At 41.7% G+C, this 23,228-nt stretch overlaps 1 protein-coding gene across 1 annotated transcript; it reads right to left on the bottom strand.

The window, feature by feature from the left end:
* Positions 1-1,814: 1,814 nt before the first annotated feature.
* On the bottom strand, positions 1,815-22,146 carry eef1e1 (eukaryotic translation elongation factor 1 epsilon 1). Its single transcript, XM_072271848.1, has 4 exons — positions 22,045-22,146; positions 18,083-18,283; positions 11,857-11,952; positions 1,815-3,339 (listed from the first exon to the last, which is right to left on the bottom strand). The coding sequence occupies exons 1-4, from the start codon at positions 22,099-22,101 to the stop codon at positions 3,199-3,201; spliced, it is 495 nt and encodes a 164-aa protein (XP_072127949.1). The 5' UTR covers positions 22,102-22,146; the 3' UTR covers positions 1,815-3,198.
* Between the last annotated feature and the right edge of the window lie 1,082 nt (positions 22,147-23,228).

Genomic DNA, 23,228 nt, shown 5'->3' with positions numbered 1-23,228 from the left:
CTGCACCTGATATTGGCCTGGTTTTGGGTTTACCCACTGATGCATTAAAAAACAAGGATTCGACCACACAGTTTCTTCAGTGTTTAACCTTCTGATGAAATAAAGTTATCTCTTCCAGTCACCTCGTGGTGCAGTAGGCAGAACTGCTGCCTGACTGTGCTGGGGACATGGGTTCAATCCTGACCTTGGTCTGTGTGGTGTTGTGAGATGGTGTGCTATAAATAATCTCTAGTGTGTAGATGAAGGGCAGAGTCTGGGGAATTTATGAGAATTACTGTGACTGGGTTAATGATAACTATCATTAACAAGTTAGGCCAAAGGGCCAGTTTCCTTGCTGTATCACTTTATGACTCCAGTAGATAGGAGCAGTCACCTAGACTTGCTTCTAGCTGGCGTAAGAAATGTCGACTATGTAGGAGCCATGTATCTATTTTCTGTCTGTGTTGAATTTTGTGTTGCACGTTTATAATGGGTAATTTATCACGTGGATTGGGATGTGGCAGGAGCGAAGAGTATAGTTACTTTGTCTTCAGTTTTTAGTCTGGTTGGAACAGGGGGTAGGTCAGGGGAATTTTTTTTGCTGTCCGCTAATGTTTAAATACAGCTAACGCTTATTTTGTTATATCGTTAGTTTCAGTTTTATTAGTGTTTTAAAAAATTTCGACAAGATTGTTCATCTTTGCTGGCTTCTTAATAAAGGATCCAGCATACTTTCTTCAACTTAGGAAGTCATTATTTGTGGATCACGTCGTAGTGTCAAACCCCCCTGTGCTTAAGACTCCGAGCAGTTTCGGTTTGTTTTCAAGTAATCACTACAGAATGCATTGAACAACATATGCCACTCAGAAACTTGGAGCCTCTGTAGTGATGGGTGCAGACCCATTGCTCTAGGTTTGAAGTCACAGTATTGAGGTTGCAGGACTGAATGAAGAAGCATCATATAAAAAGGCCCTCATCCTAGGCTAATTTCTGACATCATCTGCAGAGGCCTTCAGAGGATGTGCAGCCCAGACTAGAGACTAGGGTGAATGACAAAAACTGTGTTAATGACAGCTGTGGCTGCTTGGAAATTAAGCTGTTGGACTTTTGTATAGTGGTTAGAACAGATGCTTCATAGCACCACAGACTCAAGTTCAATCCTGACCTTGGGTGCTGTCTGTGTGAAGTTTGCACGTTCTCTGTGACTGTGTGGGTTTCTCTGGGTGGTCTGGAATTGTTTCATGTGCTAAAGTCATGCTAGCTGGTTAAATGCTCAGCCAGTGTTGCGGGATGGATTGACCTTTCAGAGATGGGGAATGTGCAACTTCTATTAGTGAGGGGGTTACAAATCTGGCTCTCATTTTCCTGGTCCTGGCTCCAGCTGAAAGCCCAGTCCCTGTGTTTGACCCCAGGTCTGACTGCATCAAGGGCCTACTTACACTCAGTGGGTTAAGCTGGACCATGTGGTCCAGATTCCTGCCAATGCTAGCACCCAGTAATTAAAGCTAATATTCTATTTGCCGCTCTGCTTAATGTACCTGCATATTAACTCTCCTGGATTTTTCCCATTTAAAGCTTCTCAACTTTTAAAGCACGTCCTGATTTTCAATTGTTTCTGGCAAAGTGAAGAAATCTCACTTTCCCCCATGTTAGTCTTCCTAGTGAAATGACATGAAGGAATTGGAAACTTACGAAGTTGAAGCTCGTTAGAATATGGCATAATTTTGAATCATGGAGAACAAATGTCAAAACTTGCATTCTCAGGCCTGGAAGTATATTGCAAGGTTTTTATACAATTCAAAAATACATACAATGAGGCACTAAATCAGTTCAAATTTACGATTTAATATAGCATACTTTAATTGCAGACATGCACCAATAAATATTAATTGTACAATGTAAAATGATCACTGGATTTAAGAGGGGATCTGTGTAAAAATGGTATAGCCACAAGCCAGAGATCTTCACAATCATCCAAGGTTGCTGCCTGCCATTAAGAAAGTTCTTATAGAATTGGCACTTTTCCCTATCAAATCAATAGAATTTAAAAGAAACATAAACAATTTTAAAACATAAGCCACATAAAACACATTGCTTGTGGAACTGTTCCCAACCACAATTAACATGAAAAGAAACATTAACCAGTTGATATACTTAGAAGTGCACATTTAACAGCACAGTCCACAGTGAAACACAATAGAAGGCAAGTAGTATTTACTGTAAAGTTGCCATCAATAGTGGGCAAGATAATTAGCAGTTGATTAAAATATCACAGACAGACAGTAGGCCACGTTCAAACCAAGGTGGCAGTTTGAGAACTCCAACTCTCCGCAACACCTTAAATGAAAAATCTGCTTGGAAATGAGACTTGCTTTTGGTCTTGTCAAAACTAATGATGTTGGCTAAGTAAATTCTCAATAGTGACTGAAGAAGAAAGAATCTTACAGTACCAATCAACAAAAAGGAAGTTCTATTTGGGTTTAATTTTAGATAAATAAAATTGAAAAGCCAAGAAGTTATGCAAAACCTGCAGTGAACTTTGGTTCGGTTACATTTGGAGAACTGCACTCAGACTACAAGGAAGATGTATAGCAAATACTAAAGAAATGTCAGATGGGACCAGAAAAGTCATTCAACTCTCACAAGGGGATGAACAGATTGAGTTTCCCTCTCTTGAAGTGAGTAGGTTGAGGGATAAGGGGAAAGCAAAACTAAATATCAACACATGGCAATCACCAGAAACAATGCTGGGGAGTAGGAAAAGCTTCATTACTGTAGGAGCATTAAAAATGTGGAAACCATTACCTGAGGAAGTAGTGAAACAAACAGGAGGCAGCTAAGGAGTGAGGTTAATTATGATCAAGGTGGATTCGGAGAGATGGAGTGCAACATCAACACTGATATGCATGTGAGAGCAAAATGGCCCTTTTGTCTGTTGAAAACTAAGTCATTCTGAACATGATTTGATGAAACAAATGGTTGCACATTAGGAAAAAACCTGACTACAGCCTATTGTGGAGACAATTTATAAAACAACTGAAAATTAAAAATTAGCTTTAGAGTTACATTTTCACATGAAGGTGAACAGTCCAGGCGGACAAAAGAAAAGGTGGCTCAATCCCTTCTATGTTAAGATCAGAAAATGTGCCCTTATTAACCTTAATTTCAACCCTGACAAGATCTATGTTTAGTTACAGCCCCAAAGTGTATGCAGCTTTTCTAGTGGACAGTAGGATACAGCCTACTTCTCACAAAGACGATAGCAGCAGAATGTTGTCGGACACCAGGATAATGCTGGATGTGGTTGAACCATCGTGAAACATTCACATATTTCTCTCGATCTTCATGGGTCAGTGCAGCCTAGAAATGGACAATAAAAATTAGATCAGAGGTCAAGTGAAACAGTTATCGATCCAAATGGGTCAGTTAATGAGCTAAATCACACAGACCAGACATACCACAGCTTTGATACCCAGTTTGACTGTTGGGATTATACTGAAGGATTGCAAATTGTCCTTAATATGGCCCAAAACAGCAAAAGCTTTGGAAGCCCACAAGGAAAAACACAGCATATGAGAGATGGAGACAGAAACATAGAAAATCTACAGCACAATACAGGCCCTTCTGCCCACAAAGCTGTGCTGAAAATGTCCTTACCTAGGGTTACCCACAGCCCTCTATTTTTCTGAGCTCCATGTACCTGTCCAGGTGTCTCTTCCACACACTCACCACTCTCTGCATAAAAAAACTTACCCCTGACATCTCCTCTGTAAGCACCTTAAAACTGTGCCCTCTTGTGCTAGCCATTTCAGCCCTGAGAAAAAGCCTCTGACTATCCACACGATCAATGCCTCTCATCACCTTATACATCTCTATCAGGTCACCTCTCATCCTTTGTCACTCCAAAGAGAAAAGGCTGAGTTCACTCAACCTATTCTCATAAGGCATGCTCCCCAATCCAGGCAACATTCTTGTAAATCTCCTCTGCACCTTTTCTATGGTTTCCATATCCTTTCTGTAGTGAGGTGACCAGAACTCAGCACAGTACTCCAAGTGGGGTCTGACCAGGGTCCTATATAGCTGAACATTACCTCTTGGCTCTTAAATTCAGTCCCACGACTGATGAAGGCCAATACTGTGTATGCTTTCTTAGCCACAGAGTCAACCTGCACAGCAGCTTTGAGTGTCCTATGGACTCAGACCCCAAGATCCCTCTGATCCTCCACACTGCCAAGAGTCTTACCATTAATACTATATTCTGCCATCATATTTGACCTACCAAAATGAACCACCTCACACTTGTCTGGGTTGAACTCCATCTGCCATCAGCCCAGTTTTGCATCCTATTGATGTCCCGCTGTTACCTCTGACAGCCCTCCACACTATCCACAACACCCACAAACTTGGTGTTATCAGCAAATTTACTAACCCATCCCTCCACTTCCTCATCCAGGTCATTTATAAAAATCACAAAGAGTAGGGGTCCCAGAACAGATCCCTGAGGCACACCACTGGTCACCAATGTCCATACAGAATATGACCCATCTACAACCACTCTTTGCCTTCTGTGGGCAAGCCAGTTCTGGATCCACAAAGCAATGTCCCCTTGGATCCCATGCCTCCTTACTTTCTCAATAAGTCTTGCATGGGGTACCTTGTTAAATGCCTTGCTGAAATCCATTTACACTACATCTACTGCTCTACCTTCATCAATGTGTTTAGTCACATCCTCAAAAAATTCATTCTGGCTCATAAGGCACGACCTGCCTTTCACAAAGCCATGCTGACTATCCCTAATCATATTATGCCTCTCTAAATGTTCATAAATCCTGCCTCTCAGGATCTTCTCCAGCAGTTTAACAACCACTGACAGACTCACTGGTCTATAATTTCCTGGGCTATCTCTACTCCCTTTCTTGAATAATGGAATAACATCTGCAACCCTCCAATCCTCCAGAACCTCTCCCGTCCCCATTGGTGATGCAAAGATCACCGCCAGAGGCTCAGCAATCTCCTCCCTCAGTAGCTCAGGGTACATCTTGTCCAGTCCTGGTGACTTATCCAACTTGATGCTTTCCGAAAGCTCCAGCACATCCTCTTTCTTAATATCTACATGCTCAAGCTTTTCAGTCAGCTGTAAGTCATTCCTACAATCGCCAAGATCCTTTTCCATAGTGAACACTGAAGCAAAGTACTCATTAAGTACCTTTGCTATCTCCTCTGGTTCCATACACACAGATCCCTGAGAGATGATACTGAAGTAAAGACAAGATTGAGTTTGCTTGTAATTGAGATGTTTTGGATTAGTCCCTTGAATAATTAGAACATTAGAAAGTTTTTGAGAAGAACAGGCCATTCGGCCCAATTCTAATGCAGCTGGACCCATTCAGAAAGTCTCAAAAACATGTGAAAAGGGGGTAAAAGGAACAACTTCTAACAGGGTTGCCATTCCTCTGTGGGGTAAAACTGAGAGCCTTGTGCAAAGTGCATACTGACCCTCTTCAAAAGTCACTACTCAGCTGCTGGGTTCTGATGAGAATACAGCCATGGAGCAGAAATAATAATAATTATTGATTCTGAATGGGAAATTCTTTTGTTACAGCAGCAATATTTAAAAACACACTTAACAGTGTGCAGGCTTAACTAATAGTATACCAATAATGTACCAATGTGCAATAATAATACTACATCATGATGTGTGTTCTCCCGTTGCACAGAGATGAACTGCTGTATATGCTTATTGCACTTGGTTTTCGTAATGATCCTTGTGACAGCAGAGCTGAATGAGCCTGTTCGAAATGGCCCTCTGCTGCCTTTTCATGAAGAGGATCTGCCAGATTGTTTATAAAGAAATGTCGATAATGGCTTTGAACTTTCATGAGGGCTTGGACTTCAATGCTTTAATTCTCCCCAGGCTTCCAGAAGTGCAAACAGTTGATTTCCAAAGGAACCTGACATTTTCCACCAGCACAATTTAACCCAGAAGTTCAATTCAGTAAGATCTGGCATGTTAAACATGCAACTTCCAGTGAAATTTCAATTTTTTGACACAACTATGAGAAGAATACCTAAATGTTAATCTGTAATCTCAAGTAACAACTGAGTGGGAATGGAACCCTTGCAACAATTTGGAAAACTTTCTAAATTATCTCGTTTCAACTTTTGGGTTTTAAAGAGTCCAGCGGTTGCTATTGTATCTTCTACTTCACTGGAGCCTCACACCATGCATCAAATGTAACGCACCGAACATTATTTTACAGCAAAGGTCAGCGTATTACACAGTTTATTATCCAAATGGATCATTTCTATCAAATTACATCAGATTCTTCTATTGTATTTTTTCTCAGTCTTTATTAGGGTAAGAAACAAGTAGTAATTCCTTCCTAATGTTGATTATTTCTCTCACTGATGCTCATGATCTAATCTCACCTGGTCCCTCAACACCAGCTCCATAGCCAAGAAAGCACAGCAGCATTTCGACTTTCTGCGAGTGCTGAGAAAAGTCCATCTCCCACACCCCCATCCTCACCACATTCTACAGAGGATGTATCGAGAGCATCCTGAGCAGCTGCATCGCTGCCTGGTTCGGAAATTGCACCATCTTGGATCACAAGACCCTGCAGCGGATAGTGAGGTCAGCTGAAGGGATCATCGGGGTCTCTCTTCCCGCCATTACAGATATTTACACCACACGCTGCACCTGCAGAGCTAACAGTATTGTGAAGGACCCCACACACCCCTCATACAAACTCTTCTCCCTCCTGCCATCTGACAAAAGGTACCGGAGCATTCAGGCTCTCACAACTAGACTGTGCAACAGTTTCTTCCCCCAAGCCATCAGATTCCTCAATACTCAAGAGTCCAGACTGACATCTACATCACTTATTATATTGTAATTTGTCCTCTACTGTGCCTATTGTCTTATTAATTATTGTACTGCCCTGCACTGTTTTGTGCACTTTATGTAGTCCTGTGCAGTTTTTTATGTTGTTTTACGTAGTCTAGTGTAGCCTTGTGCTGTCTCACATAGTCTAGTGTACTTTTCTGTTGTTTCATGTAGTACCAGGGTCCTGGAGGAATGTTGTTTCGTTTCTACTGTGTACTGTACCAGCAGCTTATGGTCAAAATGACAATAAACTTCACTTGACTTGACCTGCTTCCAGCATTTTCCATTTTGGTGTTGGCGTTTCAGTTTTTTTGTTATAATCTCTTTCTAATCTGTCAGCTCCCATCATTTCCCAGTCAATACTTTTAAATATTAGTTCCAAAACTGTACATGCAGTGTAACCATGAAACAGGCTCTTCAACCCATCATGTCCAATGCTGACTCATCTGCACTAACGCCATTTAATAGACTTGCTCTGCAGCACAGAAACGGGCCCTTTAGCCTACATAGTCTGTGTTGTCATTTAAACTGCCTACCCCCATCAACCTGCACTAGGACCAGAGCCTCCATACTCCTCCCATCCATGTACCTATCCAAACCTCTTAAATGTTGAAATCCAGCTCGCATGCAGCACTTCTGCTGCCAGCTCATTCCACTCCCACAATGCTCTGAGTGGAGTTGTTTCATCACATGTTTCCCTTAAACATTTTATCTTTCACCCATGACCTCTAGTTGTAGTCCCACCCAAACCCAGTGGAAAAAGCCTGCTTGCATTTACCCTATCTATACCCCTCATAATTTTGTACACCTCTATCAAATCTCCCCTCAATCTTCTACATTCCAAGGAATAAAAATCCTAACCTATTCAATCTTTCCTTACAACTTAGGTCCTCCAGTCCGGGCAACATCCTTGTAAATTTTCTCTGTACTCTTTTAATCTTATTTAGATCTTTCCTGTGGATAGGTGACAAAAAACTGCACACAATACTCCAAATTAGGCCTCACCAATGTCTTATACAACTTCAACATAAAATCCTACCTCCTGTACTCAATACTTTGATTTACAAAGTATCAAAAGCTTTCTTTACAACCTTTCAAAGACTTATGGACCCGTATTCCCAGATCCCTTTGTTTTATAGTGCTCCTTAATGCCCTACCATTCACTAGGCACTAGCTTGGTTGGTCCAACTGAGGTGTAACTTTAACCTCCCACTCAAGAAGTACTTTCCAGATAAAAACACCCCTGGCTGAAAAATAAACTTCCTCAAATCCCTTCTAAACCTCTTCCTGCCGGGGTTCCCAACCTTTTTTTATGCCATGAACCCCTACCATTAACCAAGGAGTCTGTGGACCCCAGATTGGGAACTCCTGCTTACTGCAAACCGTTATAATGTACTTGCAGCATACACTTTACAATGAAATTAGGGCCTTCAGCCCAGCCCACACTATTACCTGTCCGTTTACACTAATACTAAATGCATCCCTGTTTTTATTACCCAATTGACATCAACTGTACCCAGATTCTACCACTCACTTGCACATTCGGGTAAATTTACAGCATTCAGTAAACTAACAGACCTGCATGTCTTTGGGATTTGGGAGGAAACCAGAGCACCTTAAAGAAATCCATGTACTCAAAGGAAGAACCTGCAAACTTGACATGGACAACACTCGAATTCAGGATTGAAACCAGATTCCTGGTACTATGAAGCAATAGATCTACTAGGATAAAGAACAATACAGCACAGGAACAGGTCCTTTGTGCATTAAACAACACACAGAATGCTGGAGTAACCTTTAGGGCTGAGACCCTTGATCAGGACTGGAAAGGAAAGGGCAAAAGCCAGAATAAGATGGAGGGGGAGTGGAAAGGACGAGTACAAGCTAGCAGGAGATAGCTAAAACTAGGTGAGGGGGAAGGTGTGTGGGTGGGACAGAGTTTCTAACAGGTGGTAGTTGGAGAAGGTAAAGGGCTCTGTGCCTTGTGCCAAACTAATTACATCTAATTAAAGTAATCCTTTCAGACTATGCAAAGTCTATATCTCTCCATTCTCTGACTTTCCATGTGCCTATCCAAGAGCATCTTAAACACTTCCATCACATTAACCTCCACCACCACCGGCACAAACACTTCGATCACATTAACCTCCACCACCACCGGCAGCACAAACACAGATCACATTAACCTCCACCACCACCGGCAGCACAAACACTTCCATCACATTAACCTCCACCACCACTGGCAGCACAAACACTTCGATCACATTAACCTCCACCACCACCGGCAGCACAAACACTTCCATCGCATTAGCCTCCACCACCACCGGCAGCAAAAACACCGATCACATTAACCTCCACCACCACCGGCAGCACATTACAGGCACCCACCACTCTCCGTTTTAAAAAAAATAGTGCCCTGCACATCTTTAAATTTCACCCCACCCTGTAAAGAGAAAAAGGAAATAAAGGTTGTCCTTTAGAGATGCATTTGTAATTCTTGAACAAAGTATCAAATTATGAGACTTTTCAGGATTTACCTATTTGAGTTCCTTACATTTAAAAAAAATATACCATACAATGGCATTAACCACCCTGCCATGCATCCCAAAAATTCATTTTGAATTGGCAACAGCAAAAAAACGAGTTCAGCAATTCTTAGATTAAAATGTTGTAGCCACTACTATTCTCTTATCAACAATGCTTGCAATTGTTGCTTCAGCAAAGGGTATTTTGATTGAGTACTGCCAACAGCCTTGAAGAAGCACTACTAGTTGAAATCTTTGATCATCTTCCTTCTATCTAAGTAAGCGACACAGTCCTTGTGGGCAATAAAACATGAATGCAAAGTTACCCCAGTCCTAATCACAGCTAAAGTTTGGCAAACACATTATCGAAATTTGAAAAGTATTTATTTTTGATTGCTTTGAATTGAATGTTTGGTGGCTCTAAAGAGGTTTTGAAGTCAGTCACGACATTAAGACACCTAACCTATTACATGTAAACATTTAACAGCATTATCGGAAAGAGTTCCACAGACGTTTCAGTACTGTTAATACAAGCTTCTTGAATGTTAAATCAATGGTGACTATAAACATAACCTAAAATGTTTTCAAGTTCAAGTTTAAATTGTCATTTAACCATACACAAATATCCATTAATACAGCCAAACAAAGTGTTACTGATGCAGAACACAGTACTAACAGTCATACACATCACAAGGCACATACAGCACATATCAGACAGCACTAAAATACAATCACACAAAAAGAGAGTCCAGGTCCCCAAGTCCATGAATGTTGCAGCAGTCTGCAATTAAACACAATGCATCATCTTCTGGCCAGCGAACACTGGGGAACAGCACCAACTCCGCTGCCTTTCCCTTGGGCAGCCAGAAGCAGGCAACACTGCAGCTTGAAGCCTAGTCCTTGCCACGATCTAGGCCACACAGCTCCCCAGCCGCCCGCCAACAAATCAATGAATCAGACTTGCAGAAGCCGCTGCATCCGAGATCGTTGCCAACTTACTGGAAGATGTATATTCTCAACCCGTATATGCAAATGTTTATGCCTCACTTTATACACGGATTACTTGACTATTGAGCTGAATCTATTGGGGAATTTTTAAATACAGAGCCTAATTATTTAAATTTGTTTTTGCTGCTAAGAAAACAAAATATTAAGTAGAAACTGCAGAAGCTAGAAATCTGAAATAACAACATAAAATGCTGGAAATACTCAGCAAGTCACCAGCATTTGGAGAGGATGAAACACTTAAAATTCCAGGACTAGGAAACAAAGACTCAAACTTAAGTTGCAGAAAAAAGGTAGAGAGAACAAATAGAATGCCTGATCAGACAGGATGGTGAAAACTTGTTCACAGGAGCTGTTCTGCCTGGGGAGATGTAGACAGGAGATGAGTGGATTCACAATAGAAAATAAAGATAGAATTAGAGATACTTTGATGTCAACGGCTAGAAATCCAAAATAAAATGGAACTTTGGAAATACCTCTGAGGTATACAGAGAAGAACTAAGTTAATGTCACAATCTTTCATTTGGTCAGCTCAGGTACGAACTGGATAACATTTATCTGAAATTGTTGAATTCAGTGTAGATTGTAACCTGTCCAATGAAATGAGATTGGGCCCTATTAGAACAAGTCAAAAAAAGGCCAGGGAATGGACGGAACATTTAGATGATGAGTAACTGGAAGTCAGGAGTTATAGAGTGAATGGAGATGTCTGGTAATGCAGTCACCCAGTTTACAACAGGTTTCACAAATGTGGAGACCATGTCGTGCGTAGAGAATGCAGTACACAAAAGTCAATGTACAAGTCAATTGTTGCATCAAAATATTATGTATGGAACCCCATGTTCTTTATAAATATAGTAGTAAGTGCCACAACTTCAATCTCCACCAATCATTCTACATTCTTCCAACCTAAATAATAACGCTCCAGAAATATCCTAAAAGTAAATCAATGTCTGCATGTTTCTGTCCAAATATGGTTAAAACAAGGATGAAGGTAATCAACTTAACTTGAGAATGAGTGGATAGAGTTGATGCAACATTTGTGAATGTGGACTGGCTTATGAATTACTATACTTACTGTGATTTTCTATAGTAATTCCCTTCCAAATTTAGGATAGTTGGTCCTGGGTCAAAACTTTAAGGGGTTTGCATAGAGATTTTAAAATTTACAGTTTGAGAGCACTGTTCACTTACATGCAAAGAGAAAGTAGACTATTCAAAAGATAAAACAGAAGCCATTAAACGCACCTTGTTACATATCCCCCAGATTCTTCGATACATTTTACTGCATTGAAACACAAAGGTGTATGACATTTTATCATCTTTCCTGATTAAAAAAACTTTCAATTGACCTTTATGCTGTTGGAATTAACCATCTTTCACAGCAGTTAAACAGGATCCATATATCCTATTCAGAGAAAGTGCAAGAGATAACCTTCCAAGGTTCTACAAATCACTTACCACAATAGGATGAAGACCATTATACAACATGATATCTGCTAAAGTGAAGCTGTTTCCTGCCAGATAAACCTTATCCTCAAGGTAGCAATTGAGTTCCTGCAGGGACAAAAACAAAAAGAGAACCTGTATATATTTTACTTTACCTATGTTAAAAGTTACTCTGGATACATACGAATATTTCTAAATAAAGAACTACAGTCATTAGGGTTTTTTTTTCAAATTGTGAGTACAGCCAGGTTCTGAGTAAGAGGTCCAATATTTGCACCAGCAATACAAGGTTTGTGCAATGATACAAAATACAATAGCTCCAGAAATGAATAGGTATTTAATAGGGATTCTCGTGTTGAGAACTGTCATAAATACAGGGAGAACTGTAATTACCATACTATCTTAAATTACCTTAGGTAAAATCACTTAGTCTTAATGCTCTTTGAAAGTTACACAGAAGAAGTGACCATTGAGCTAATTATAGGCAAATGATAAATTGTACTCTTGCAACACTGATAAAATATACTTGGAAGGGCATCTTCATACTCAATGATATATTCTCTTGGCACATGATGACAACAATCAGGAAGCTGCTCATAATAGCATTGTCTGTAGCACTGACCATATAATGCGAACTCAATTAGAAAGCAACAGTCAACATTGACACAGGCAATTAAGCAGTATAGCAATGTTCAACCTTGTGAAAAATAAAATGTTTGTTTCTTGTCTTGTTCAGATGACATGTCATATTTTATTTACAAAGAAAATATGAACTTAACCCACCACTGGACATCCTGAACAATACAAACACCTACGTTAGGATGCTGCTCGTCGATTATTGCTCAGCATTTAACACCATCATTCCCACGATCCTGATTGATAAAGTTACAGAACCTGTGCCCCTGTACCTCCCTCTGCAACTGGATCCTCGACTTCCTAAATGGAAGACCACAATCTATGTGGATTGGTGATAACATCTCCTCCTCGCTGACGATCAACACTGGTGCACCTCAGGGATGTGTGCTGAGCCCACTGCTCTAATCTCTATATACACATGACTGTGGGGCTAGGCATAGCTCAAATATCAACTATAAGTTTGCTGAAGATACAACCATTGTTGGTTGAATATCAGATGGAGATGAGAGGGCGCACAGGACTGAGATACACCACCTAGTGGAGTACTGTTGCAACAACAACCTTGCACTCAATGTCAGTAAGACGAAGGAACACATACCAATCCTCACAGAGTGATCAGAAGTGGAGAGAGCGAGCAGTTTCAAGTTCCTGGATGTTAAGATCTTGGAGGACCTAACCTGGTCCCAACATATCTATGCAGCTATAAAAAAGGCAAAACAGCAACTATACTTCATTATGAGTTTGAAGAAATTTGGAATGTTGACAAAAACACTCAAAAAGTTCTATAGATGTCCTGACTGGCTGTATCACTGTCTGATATGGGGGAAGGGGCTACTGCACAGGACTGAAAGAAGCTGCAGAGGGTCATAAATTTAGCTGGCCCATTCTTGGGTACTAGTCTACAAAGTACCCAGGACATCTTCAAGGAACAGTGTCTCAGAAAGGCAGCATCCATTATTAAGGACCACCAACACTCTTCCCCCTGCCCCCCCCCACACCTATGGCATGCCCTTTTCTCACTGTTACTGTCAGGTAGGAGGTACAGAAGCCTGAAGGCACACACTCAGTGATTCAGGAACAGCTTCTTCCCCTCTGCCATCCGATTCCTAAATACCGTGAACACTACCTCACTTTTTAAAATATATATTATTTCTATTTTTGCATAATTTTTAATCTATTCAATAGACATATACTGTAATTTAATAATTTATTTATTTTTCTTTCTATATTATGTATTGCATTGAACTGCTGCTGCTAAGTTAACAAATCTCATGACGCATGCCAGTGACAATAGACCTGATTCTGATTCGGAGTCACTTTTCAAAACAAAATCCATAATATAAATGTAACTCGCTCACTGGGGCTTGTAACAAAATTGGCTCATTAGCTAACTCTGGCTACCAGCCATGGGGACTCAGCATCCTATGGTACCAGTGAGAAGGCCATCTTCAATAAGCAACACACGTCAAGTGTCGGAAGGATTCGGGTTCAACCAAACAGGAACATTGGAATGTTCCGATGAGGGAATGATAATTGTGCTGAATGCTGTGCAAATACTACCCTATACAAAGTTATCATTCACCAGGAAATAACAGATCGTATACCAGCATACAATTAAAGTGGAAGCATATTTACAGATATTTCAACTTTAACAGTTAATAGGGGAAAAAAGGGCCCATTACAGTTACACCAGTCTAAACATGCATATAAACATTGGAGCTCGTTTCTGGAGTAGTCAAGATACTGTGCTTTGATTATTCGTGCCCTGAACCCACACTCTGTGTGAAAGACACCAGCTACAGTTTGAACTTCCCTCAAAGAGCATTGCGAACGAACAGGCTAACTCAGGAGTATAGCCACTTCCTCCTTGGAATCATTCGCCTGCACAAAGCACTTCTTACAATAGGGTCTCCCCTTCGGGTGGGATCCCCTGAGCATTGTCCCTTATGCTCCACCTCGCAGCTCCTCCCAAAAGACCTGAAACCAGACTACTGACCTTCACAAATCTGATCTCACCCAGTTCTTTCGAATGCTCCACGGCACCCCCACCCCCCACTGACTGACAACATTCCCAGGCTGAGCAAACGTTCACTATCTCAGCTAAAGTCAAAACACTAGTCTATGAAGTTGAGCTAACAGAATACATTGTGTTTGCAGAAAACTGCTGAAATAAAATGCCCAACAGCATAGCAATAGAAATACAATTTTAAACAGGGCATTACATTCTCCCCTACCAAAAATAGTCACGTCCTTATGACTTTGTATGTTTTTGGAACTCCGCAATCCATTATTAATAACACAGTATTCAAATGAATTTCATGATCTCAGGACCCCCAATCTATTTGTAAATGGAAGCAACACATCTCACTATTGGGATGGGCGCAGTATTCTGTTTCCCAGGTGCATCATATGCCAGCTCATGTGGGGATTTCCTGACTTTCTGAGGTCTCCTTATCTCATCTTCAGTTTCTTCAGCCTCAATCACTCCTTGTGACTGTTCCTGTTAACTTCGGGATGCCTCCCAGTCTACCACTCGTATCTTCCGGTGTCTCAGCTCCTCCTGGCCCCTGACTGAATTCAGCTTCCTTCAGTTTAAGCAAGTGCTGACAAACATCTTCAACCTCCATTGGTGCTAACTGGTGAGACCTCACTTGGAAAGGGGGTGTCCTCTGTAACTTTAGCTACTCCTCCAGGACTCAACATGACTGGTTTAGACTGGGTGTACTACACAGTTCATAACTTATGTTCATCACTCTGCTTAGGAGGAACTTGCACCTTCTCAAAAGCAGCTCTGAACACCGGGTGAATGGACAAGGTTTTCAAAAAAATCTCTCCATTTCACTCCTTGCATGCTTCAATGAGCCTTCTAACACTGGGAGTATTTGTTCCCACAAAAATGGAAGCTTCACTCTTTTCAGCGGCCGGACCCTTTAGACTTTCTCCCAGGCTCTGTTTTCTCATATTATCTGAGCACTGCCATTCATCCAGTAACTGAGATGTCTACTAGCCCAAGCCTCATTCTTTTTCCCCATAGGGTGTGGGTTTGACTCCAGAAAACATTCTCAGCCTACGATAACTTTGGCTCTCCGGAGGTATTTGGTATTTATCAACCAGTGATGTGATAGCCAAAACTAGCTCAGAACTTAAACCAAAAGCTGAAGGACTTTTCACACCAAAGTCTTCCCCTCACTGCACAGAAAAGAGAACTTATCTTCAAAATCTTCACCCTTAGCTACATTCTTGCCAACTCTAGAGATATGAACTCCCGCCTCTCTAGGTACCCCTATCCTATAGGGCAGCGTGACTTCAGTCACGTCACTGGAAACGTTATTGCACCCGACCTTAATTATACTTAATCAATCCTTATATAGCTTTCCAATCTGGACAAAGCCCCCAAAAAGTAACCCTCTCACCGGGGCTCGTAACTTGGGTCATTAGCTAACTCTGGTTAACAGTCACCAGACTCACAACCAGGTGTTTGCGAAGAAAAAGCTTTGCTTTTCAGGATGTATGTTGTATACATTTCTCTAACATTAAATTGTACCTCTGAACCTTTGAAAGCGAAGTGGGGAAAGAGAAGGGAAAGTTGAGTTTGGAGGTAGGATAACGTTACATATGGTGGAAATTGCAGAAAATGATGCATTGTGAGCAGAGGTTATGGGGTGGTAGGTGAGAACAAAAGGAAATCTATCCTTGTCAAGGTGGCGGGAGGATGGGGTAATGGAAAATGGAGGAGACGTGGGTGAGGGCAGCATCAACGGTGGAGAAGGGAAGCTTTGTTCATTGATGGAGGTCAGTTCTGATGTCACGAAAAAGAAAGCCTCAATCTGGGAACAGATGTGGCGGAGATGAAGGAACTGAGAAGAGGGAATAGCATTTTTATAGGAGACAGGTTGGGAAGAGGTATCGTCAAGATAGCTGTGGGAATTGGTATATTTATAAAAAGATATTTTTATAACCATGGTGGTGTCCTTCTTCCCTTTGAAAATTTCTTCTTATTTGGAATATGTCTTGCACTACCCTTATTTTTCGCAAAAACTCCAGCCATTGCTGCTCTGCTATCCTTCCTGCAAATGTCCCTTTCCAGTCAATTTTGGCCAGTTCCCTTCTCATGCCATTGTAATTTCCTTTATTCCACTGAAATACTGACACATTGGATTTTACCTTTTCCCTCTCAAATTTCAATGTGAACTCGATCATATTGTGTGAACTGTTCCCCAAGGGTTCCTGAACCATAAGTTCTTTTATCACCTCCAGACCATTGCACAACACCCAATCCAGCATAGCCGATCCCCTAGTGGGCTCAACAACAAGCTGTTCTAAAAAGCCATCCCTTAGGCATTCTACAAATTCTCTCGAGGCCCAGTACTGACCTGGTTTTCCCAATCCACTTTCATGTTAAAATCCCCAATGATTATCATGACATTGCCTTTCTGACGTGCCTTTTCTATCTCCTACTGTAATTTATAATCCACACCCTGGCTGCTGTTTGGAGGCCTGTATACAACTGCCATTAGGGTCGTTTTACCCTTGCCATTTCTTAACTCAACCCATACAGACTCTACACCTTCCAATCCTATGTCATCTCTTTCCAATGATTTAATATTATTTCTTGTACACAGAGCCACACCACCCCCTCTGCCTACTAACCTATCTTTCCGATACCCCACCATATATCCTTGGGCGTTCAGCTCCCAATGGCAGCCATCCTTTAGTCATGTTTCAGAGATGGCCACAAATGTCATATTTGCCATCTGTAGCTGAATTTCAAGATCATTCATTTTATTCCTTATGTTGCGTGCATTCAAATACAACACCCTCAGTCCAGTATTCGTTGCTTTCTGTTTTAACTGCACCACACCTCTATTGCTCTGTAACTCATGACACTGGCTTTGATTAAGCCTCATCTCCTGCCTGTTCTTTCTATAATCTCTGTTGCATGCTATCTTTGATTTATTTGTTTTCCCCTTCCTCAGCCCTATCATTCCGGTTCCCAACCCCCATCCAAATTAGTTTAAACCCTCCCTAACAGCTCTCTTAAATGTGACTGCTTGGATACTGGCATCTCTTTGAGTTCAGGTGTAACCTGTCCTTTTTGTACAGGTCATACCTCCCCCAGAAGAGGCCCCAGTGATCCAGGAATTTGAAGCCCTGCCCCCTACACCTTACATCAGTCTCTCAGCCACACATTAATACATTGATCATGCTATTCTTGTACTTGCTAGCACGTGGCACAGGCAGCAATCCTGAGATTACTACCCTAGAGACCCTACCTTTCAGCTTCCTCCCTAACTCCCTGAATTCTCTCTTCAGGACCTCCTCCCTTTTTTTTTAACCTATGTTATTGGTGTACCAAGACTTTTGGCTGTATATTGGTACATTTGCAATAATGGCACAGGAGAGGCCAGATGAAAAAAAAAGATTAAGCTCAGACCATACCCCAAGATTGCCACTTACTACTTCAGACCTTGACCTCCTGGGCACAAATTACATATAACTTTGGAAGGTCAATGAGACATTGGGCAACACAGCTCATAAATGAAAATGATAAGCAGTAAACCTTTCATTCAGCTACCCCACAGGAAATTAAATTAACCCATACCTTTAAAATAATTTTTTTATCATCTTGAGTGGTACATTTGTCTACTTGAGTTACTCTATATTCAAGCCACTGCTGAACAACAGCACACTTCTCAGGGGTGGTCCCCAGTAGTTCCTCTTTTTTAGCTGCTTTTACCAGATGAGACGCGATGGTTGTCAACCCCTCTAAACAAGGTACATTATTTGCCTGCAGCACTGGAACCTGCAAAGTCAGAAAAAGATTATTTAACAAGCCACGCTCCTATAGTGTATTGTATAAACATTTATAAACTGTAAACCAATGGATGGGCTACTCAAGAAAATAGCTGTACATAATACCTTATTGATCAAATATTTATCAGTTTTTAGGTATAGCGGCCGGGTGGACTAGTGAGCCCATCAAATGGGATTTTGCTTTTAATATGTGCACTGTCTTAACAGCTTCAGATTACCCTCGTACTTATAGACCGTCAGAAGAAAAGTAAGTCAACACAAAACAATGCTATTATCCTAGGCTCCTGAACAGCATGAAAAATTTTTACTTGCCTCAACGTTAAACTGACTCCATAATCTGTCGCAAACACGAGGAAATCTGCAGATGCTGGAAATACAAGCAACACACATCAAAGTTGCTGGTGAACGCAGCAGGCTAGGCAGCATCTCTAGGAAGAGGTACAGTCGACGTTTCGGCCCGAAATGTCGACTGTACCTCTTCCTAGAGATGCTGCCTGGCCTGCTGCGTTCACCAGCAACTTTTATGTGTGTTCCATAATCTATCGATTCACTTTCAAGGACTCTACAACTCATGTTCTTGTTAAAAATTATTTATTTATTTATTATTGGCACAATTTGTCTTGATTTGCACATTGGAATTTGTTAGTCTTTGTTATATACAGTTTTTCATAAAGTTTATCATGTTTATTTTCTTGTAAATGTCTGCAAGAAAATGAATCTCAGGTAATATATGGTGACACATACATATTTTGATAATAAATTTACTGAACTTTGAATAATTGTTTATCTCTTTTCTTGATCAGCTAGTATATCTAAACTTCAGGGTGGAGGTTTGCAGGAAGAAGTCAACCAGTGTGATAAAGTGTAAAAGCTTTTCCCACTTTTATTCCCCTCCAGCAAAAACAAAAGCTGTAATTCCAAGTGGTATCTTTTAAAAATGTAGTTTAAATGATAATTTCAAATTGGGGAAGATCCAAGTGTGTACCCTAGTGTGTAGAGGTGGGGGCAGGGCTTGGTGGTGGGAGTTGGGACAAATGTGGGGAGCAAAAAAGAACAGTAATGTGTCAATAGGTGCTTGATAGTATGTGTGGACTCAGTGGGCCAAAGGGTCTATTTCTGTGCTCTGATCAATCTCTATACTTGCTCTGTACATCCTGCTAGTATACAATTATCTTTAATGAGAGTTGGTCACTGGGTCCCAGATCAGAAAATTGCAGTTCACTAACCTGCAGAGCAGGCCAAAGCAGTTAGCACTGTACACCCACGGCTGCTCTGAAAATACTGGTGGCTGAACTCCATAGATGGTCTTGCAGAGTTAATGAGAATGCAGAGGAAGGAATTGGCTACACAAAAAGGGTGTTGTCACAATTTCACGGGAAGGGGTTCAGACAAGTTTAGGATCTTGGTGTCCATGTCCATAGATCCTTCAAAGTTGCCACCGAAGTTGACAGGGTTTGTTAAGAAGGCATATGCTGTGTTGGTCTTCAATAGTCGGGGGATTGAGTTCAAAAGCCGTGAGGTAATATTGCAGCTCCACTATACCCCAGCACCAGGGTATAATACCCTGGTTAGACCACACTGGGAATATTAGACCATTAGACATAGGAGCAGTATGGGGGTGGGTGTCAGGGGCTGCTTTTCCCTTCAGAGCGAATGAGGATGAGGAAGAGACATTATAGATGTGTACATGATGATGAGGCATAGATCAAGTGGATAGGCAGAGACATTTTCCCAGGGTAGAAATGGCTAATATTTGGGGATATAATTGAACAGAAGTATGAGGGTGGGTGTCAGAGGCTGTGTTTTTGTTTGTTAAACACAGCGGTGGGTGCGTGAACACCCTGCCATGGCTGCTGGCTGAAGCAGATACATTAGGCACATTTAAGAAACTATGAGATAGGCACAGGGATGATAGAAAAATGGAGGGCTATGTAGGACAGAAGGGTTAGATTGATCATAGAGTAGATAATGTTAGTACATCACTGTCATCCAAAGTTGTAACTTTCTAAAGATGTGAAATCATCAGGATTTGTTGTCATTCAGAGATCAATATGTTAAAAAAATCTGCTTTTAGGGAGATGCCAGAGGTTTCAGAAGTGATCAATGGAAAATATCACCTATCCTTATAGCAACTCTTAAAAAGCCAAATCACTTCCCTGATTAACTCTACCCATATGTCTTAGCAAAGGATCTACAAGGATGCAACAGGATCTAAAAGGATGAGGATTACAGGATAGGTTCATAGCACCGTAGGCTTAGGATGACACAAGTCTTCTACTCCATGATCAACCCGCTTTGAAATACACCAGCCTTTAGATTGCAACAGATGGAACTGTACACCTAAAGCTGCTCACACTCAATTAATATAGATGCTGGGGCAACCTCATTGGAGTGGGGCAATGACATCATCATATGGCATATTGCTGATGCAATGCCCCCTCAACCCAACATCCTGTCATGTTTTGAAAGAAAGCAAGAATCAAGACATTTAGAGACATCCTGAAACTTTACAAATTGATGCAGGTAATTTATAATTTTAAAAAAGTTGATGAGAAACATTTCAATTAATCTGCCTCACCCTCTGACCCTTCATCCATAGTTAGGGAATACAGTCCCCAATCCTACATGGGTCTGACCTGAAGTGTGATCAAAGAGAATAGTTGCTCCCTGCAGTCTAGCAGCAACGTTTACGAAAGATTTGTTGTCATATATCACTCTCCAAACCACCAGGACATCATGCTAGTGATTTTCTTCAGAGCCGTCAGGAACAGCCGGAGAATCTTCTCCATAGACTTGAAACATCCTATTCACTTTAGTTAACCTCTTGCTGTTCTAAACTTACTCTCAAACGTATTAGATTACGCTTGAAGAAACAGGCTGATTACTCACAACTGCAGAATCATTTTGTTGTTCACTTCCTTATCAGAGCAGCAATAGCATCATGATTTGTGACTGCAGTTACATGACGTTCCAGGGGCAAGGTCTGACTAAAGCCTTAAGAGCTTTAACCGAAAGACCTGAGTCAGTGGTAAGAATATTACTCCCAAATCACTGCTAACTACTATAGATTTTAAAATCTCATACATATTACACTATCATTTAAACCCTCACCATCTCAGCCCAACATTACCTGACCAAGAAAGATCAACTGAGACAAATTCCATTGACCAGTCCTCGGTCCACAACATACATGTTAAGCCACTCCAAATACTCACCCAAATTTAAAGGTTTCCTCAACTACCACCGTTTAAAGTTACAAATTCCAGAAGACCAGAAGGAGCGAGTGACAGCAGGGAAGCGATGGGGAAGAGGGGTCAACCAGGTGACAGAACGCGAAGGGGCGGGGAAAGGGAGCCGAGGGTGAGATGGGGGAAAGTGAAATGGAGGGGAGGGGAGGGGGGAGGAGAGGAAGGGACGGTTAATAGGAGGGAAAGGGGAGGTAAAGGTTGAAGAAGAGGAAGGGAAGTGCACCAGTACAGAATGAGAAAGTGGCGCGGTGCCGGGAGGGTGACGCAAGAGTTGGGTAACCACAGTTGGTCTTCCCTTCCCTCGGTCACCCTGCATCCATCCATCCATCCACTCGCACTCCCACCATCACACGCGACCTGACCGATTGACTGGCTGACTCACTCACCCCTTCCTTACCCTCCCTTCCCCACCGCCACTCTTTCCCGATTCCCTCACTCACGTATCACCGACCCACAACCACCCTTCCCTTCCCTCCCCGACCCGACCCACTCCTTCACTGACCCTCCGCAGCCCCAGCGTCTTTTCCAGCGACGATAACTCCACCGCCGGTGACACCATCTTTCAGCCTCTGAGTGAACGCCGCTCTTATTGGCCGAGCCGTTGCGGCCGGCCGGCAATCACTGGGACTTGCAATTGGCTCGGGCGCAGGCGGTGACGGACAAAGCCCCGCCCCCCGGATTTGGGCACCTGCAGCACCGCCTGCGGAGTCTGCGGGAACTGCAGCTGTCTTGTTCAAGTTCATTGTCATTCAACTGTACACATATTTACAGCTAAACTGAACAACGTTCCTCTGGGGCCAAGATGCAAAACACAGTACATACATAAAATACAGTACATAAAGTTAACAGATACAGGCAGAGAGACGGATGATGGATGCGGCGGGGGGGGGGGGGGGGGGGGTGTAGTTTCTCCAGAACTATTGAGAATCCCGTCTCAGCTTTCCGAAGAACTGTACATGGTTGCGGAGCAGAGGTTGAACCCATTGCAGGTGCCATGTCTTCTGTGCTGTGCATACATTATGTGTATTATGGTAACTAGTCATATTAGTGGGGGCATGGTAAAGGTGAAGGGAATAAGTTTCATATTCAAGCTTATTTCAGGGCAGTTTGTAGCTTGGAGGTCATACCTTTGCTGAGATAATGCTCAATAATGTTTCATTGTAGGTTTTCTAATTGCAAATAAAGGATCGAAATAAAGAATTGGACTTTTGGAGCAATCATGGGAGCTCAGGGCATGTCACAGGCAAGAGGCAATTGTTTTGTTTGATCTTGGATCAGACTTTCGCCACTACATCCTACATCATAAGCTATGCTATCAATTATCTACACTTTCTGAAAGATCAGAATATTAGAAAAGGTGACATTTGCTGATAACATTAATCTAATTGACTAATCCTCAAATAAAGAAGCAGCCCACTGGCTCTTGGAGCAAAATCCCGATGATATTGGGATTAAGAGAGTTGAGAAAGTCTCTTGACCATCCTTTAATGAGAACATGTGCTATTCTTCTAAACTGGAATGTCTAATCAAGTCAAGTTTATTGTCGGCAAGGTACAATTAAGAACTTGCATCCAGCAGCATCACAGACACATTGAGTCAGGCAACATGCAGAACATGAATAATACATAAATTATACAGGCTTTTCTTCAGTCATAATGGATAATTGACCTGAAATGTTAACTCTCT

The sequence above is a fragment of the Mobula birostris genome, chromosome 1 (assembly GCF_030028105.1).
Source record: "Mobula birostris isolate sMobBir1 chromosome 1, sMobBir1.hap1, whole genome shotgun sequence".
Lineage (NCBI taxonomy): Eukaryota > Metazoa > Chordata > Chondrichthyes > Myliobatiformes > Myliobatidae > Mobula > Mobula birostris.
The sequence above is the reverse complement of the archived record's forward strand: the minus strand, read 5'-3'. Positions and strand labels throughout refer to the sequence as shown.

Excerpts from the sequence above, each read along its gene's own strand:
- eef1e1 (XM_072271848.1), bottom strand. The coding sequence starts at position 22,101 with ATGGTGTCACCGGCGGTGGAGTTATCGTCGCTGGAAAAGACGCTGGGG. Across the intron at positions 18,284-22,044 it reads AGACGCTGGGGCTGCGGAGG|GTTCCAGTGCTGCAGGCAAA; the intron begins GTCAGTGAAGGA and ends CTGACTTTGCAG. Across the intron at positions 11,953-18,082 it reads ATAAAAAAATTATTTTAAAG|GAACTCAATTGCTACCTTGA; the intron begins GTATGGGTTAAT and ends TTGTCCCTGCAG.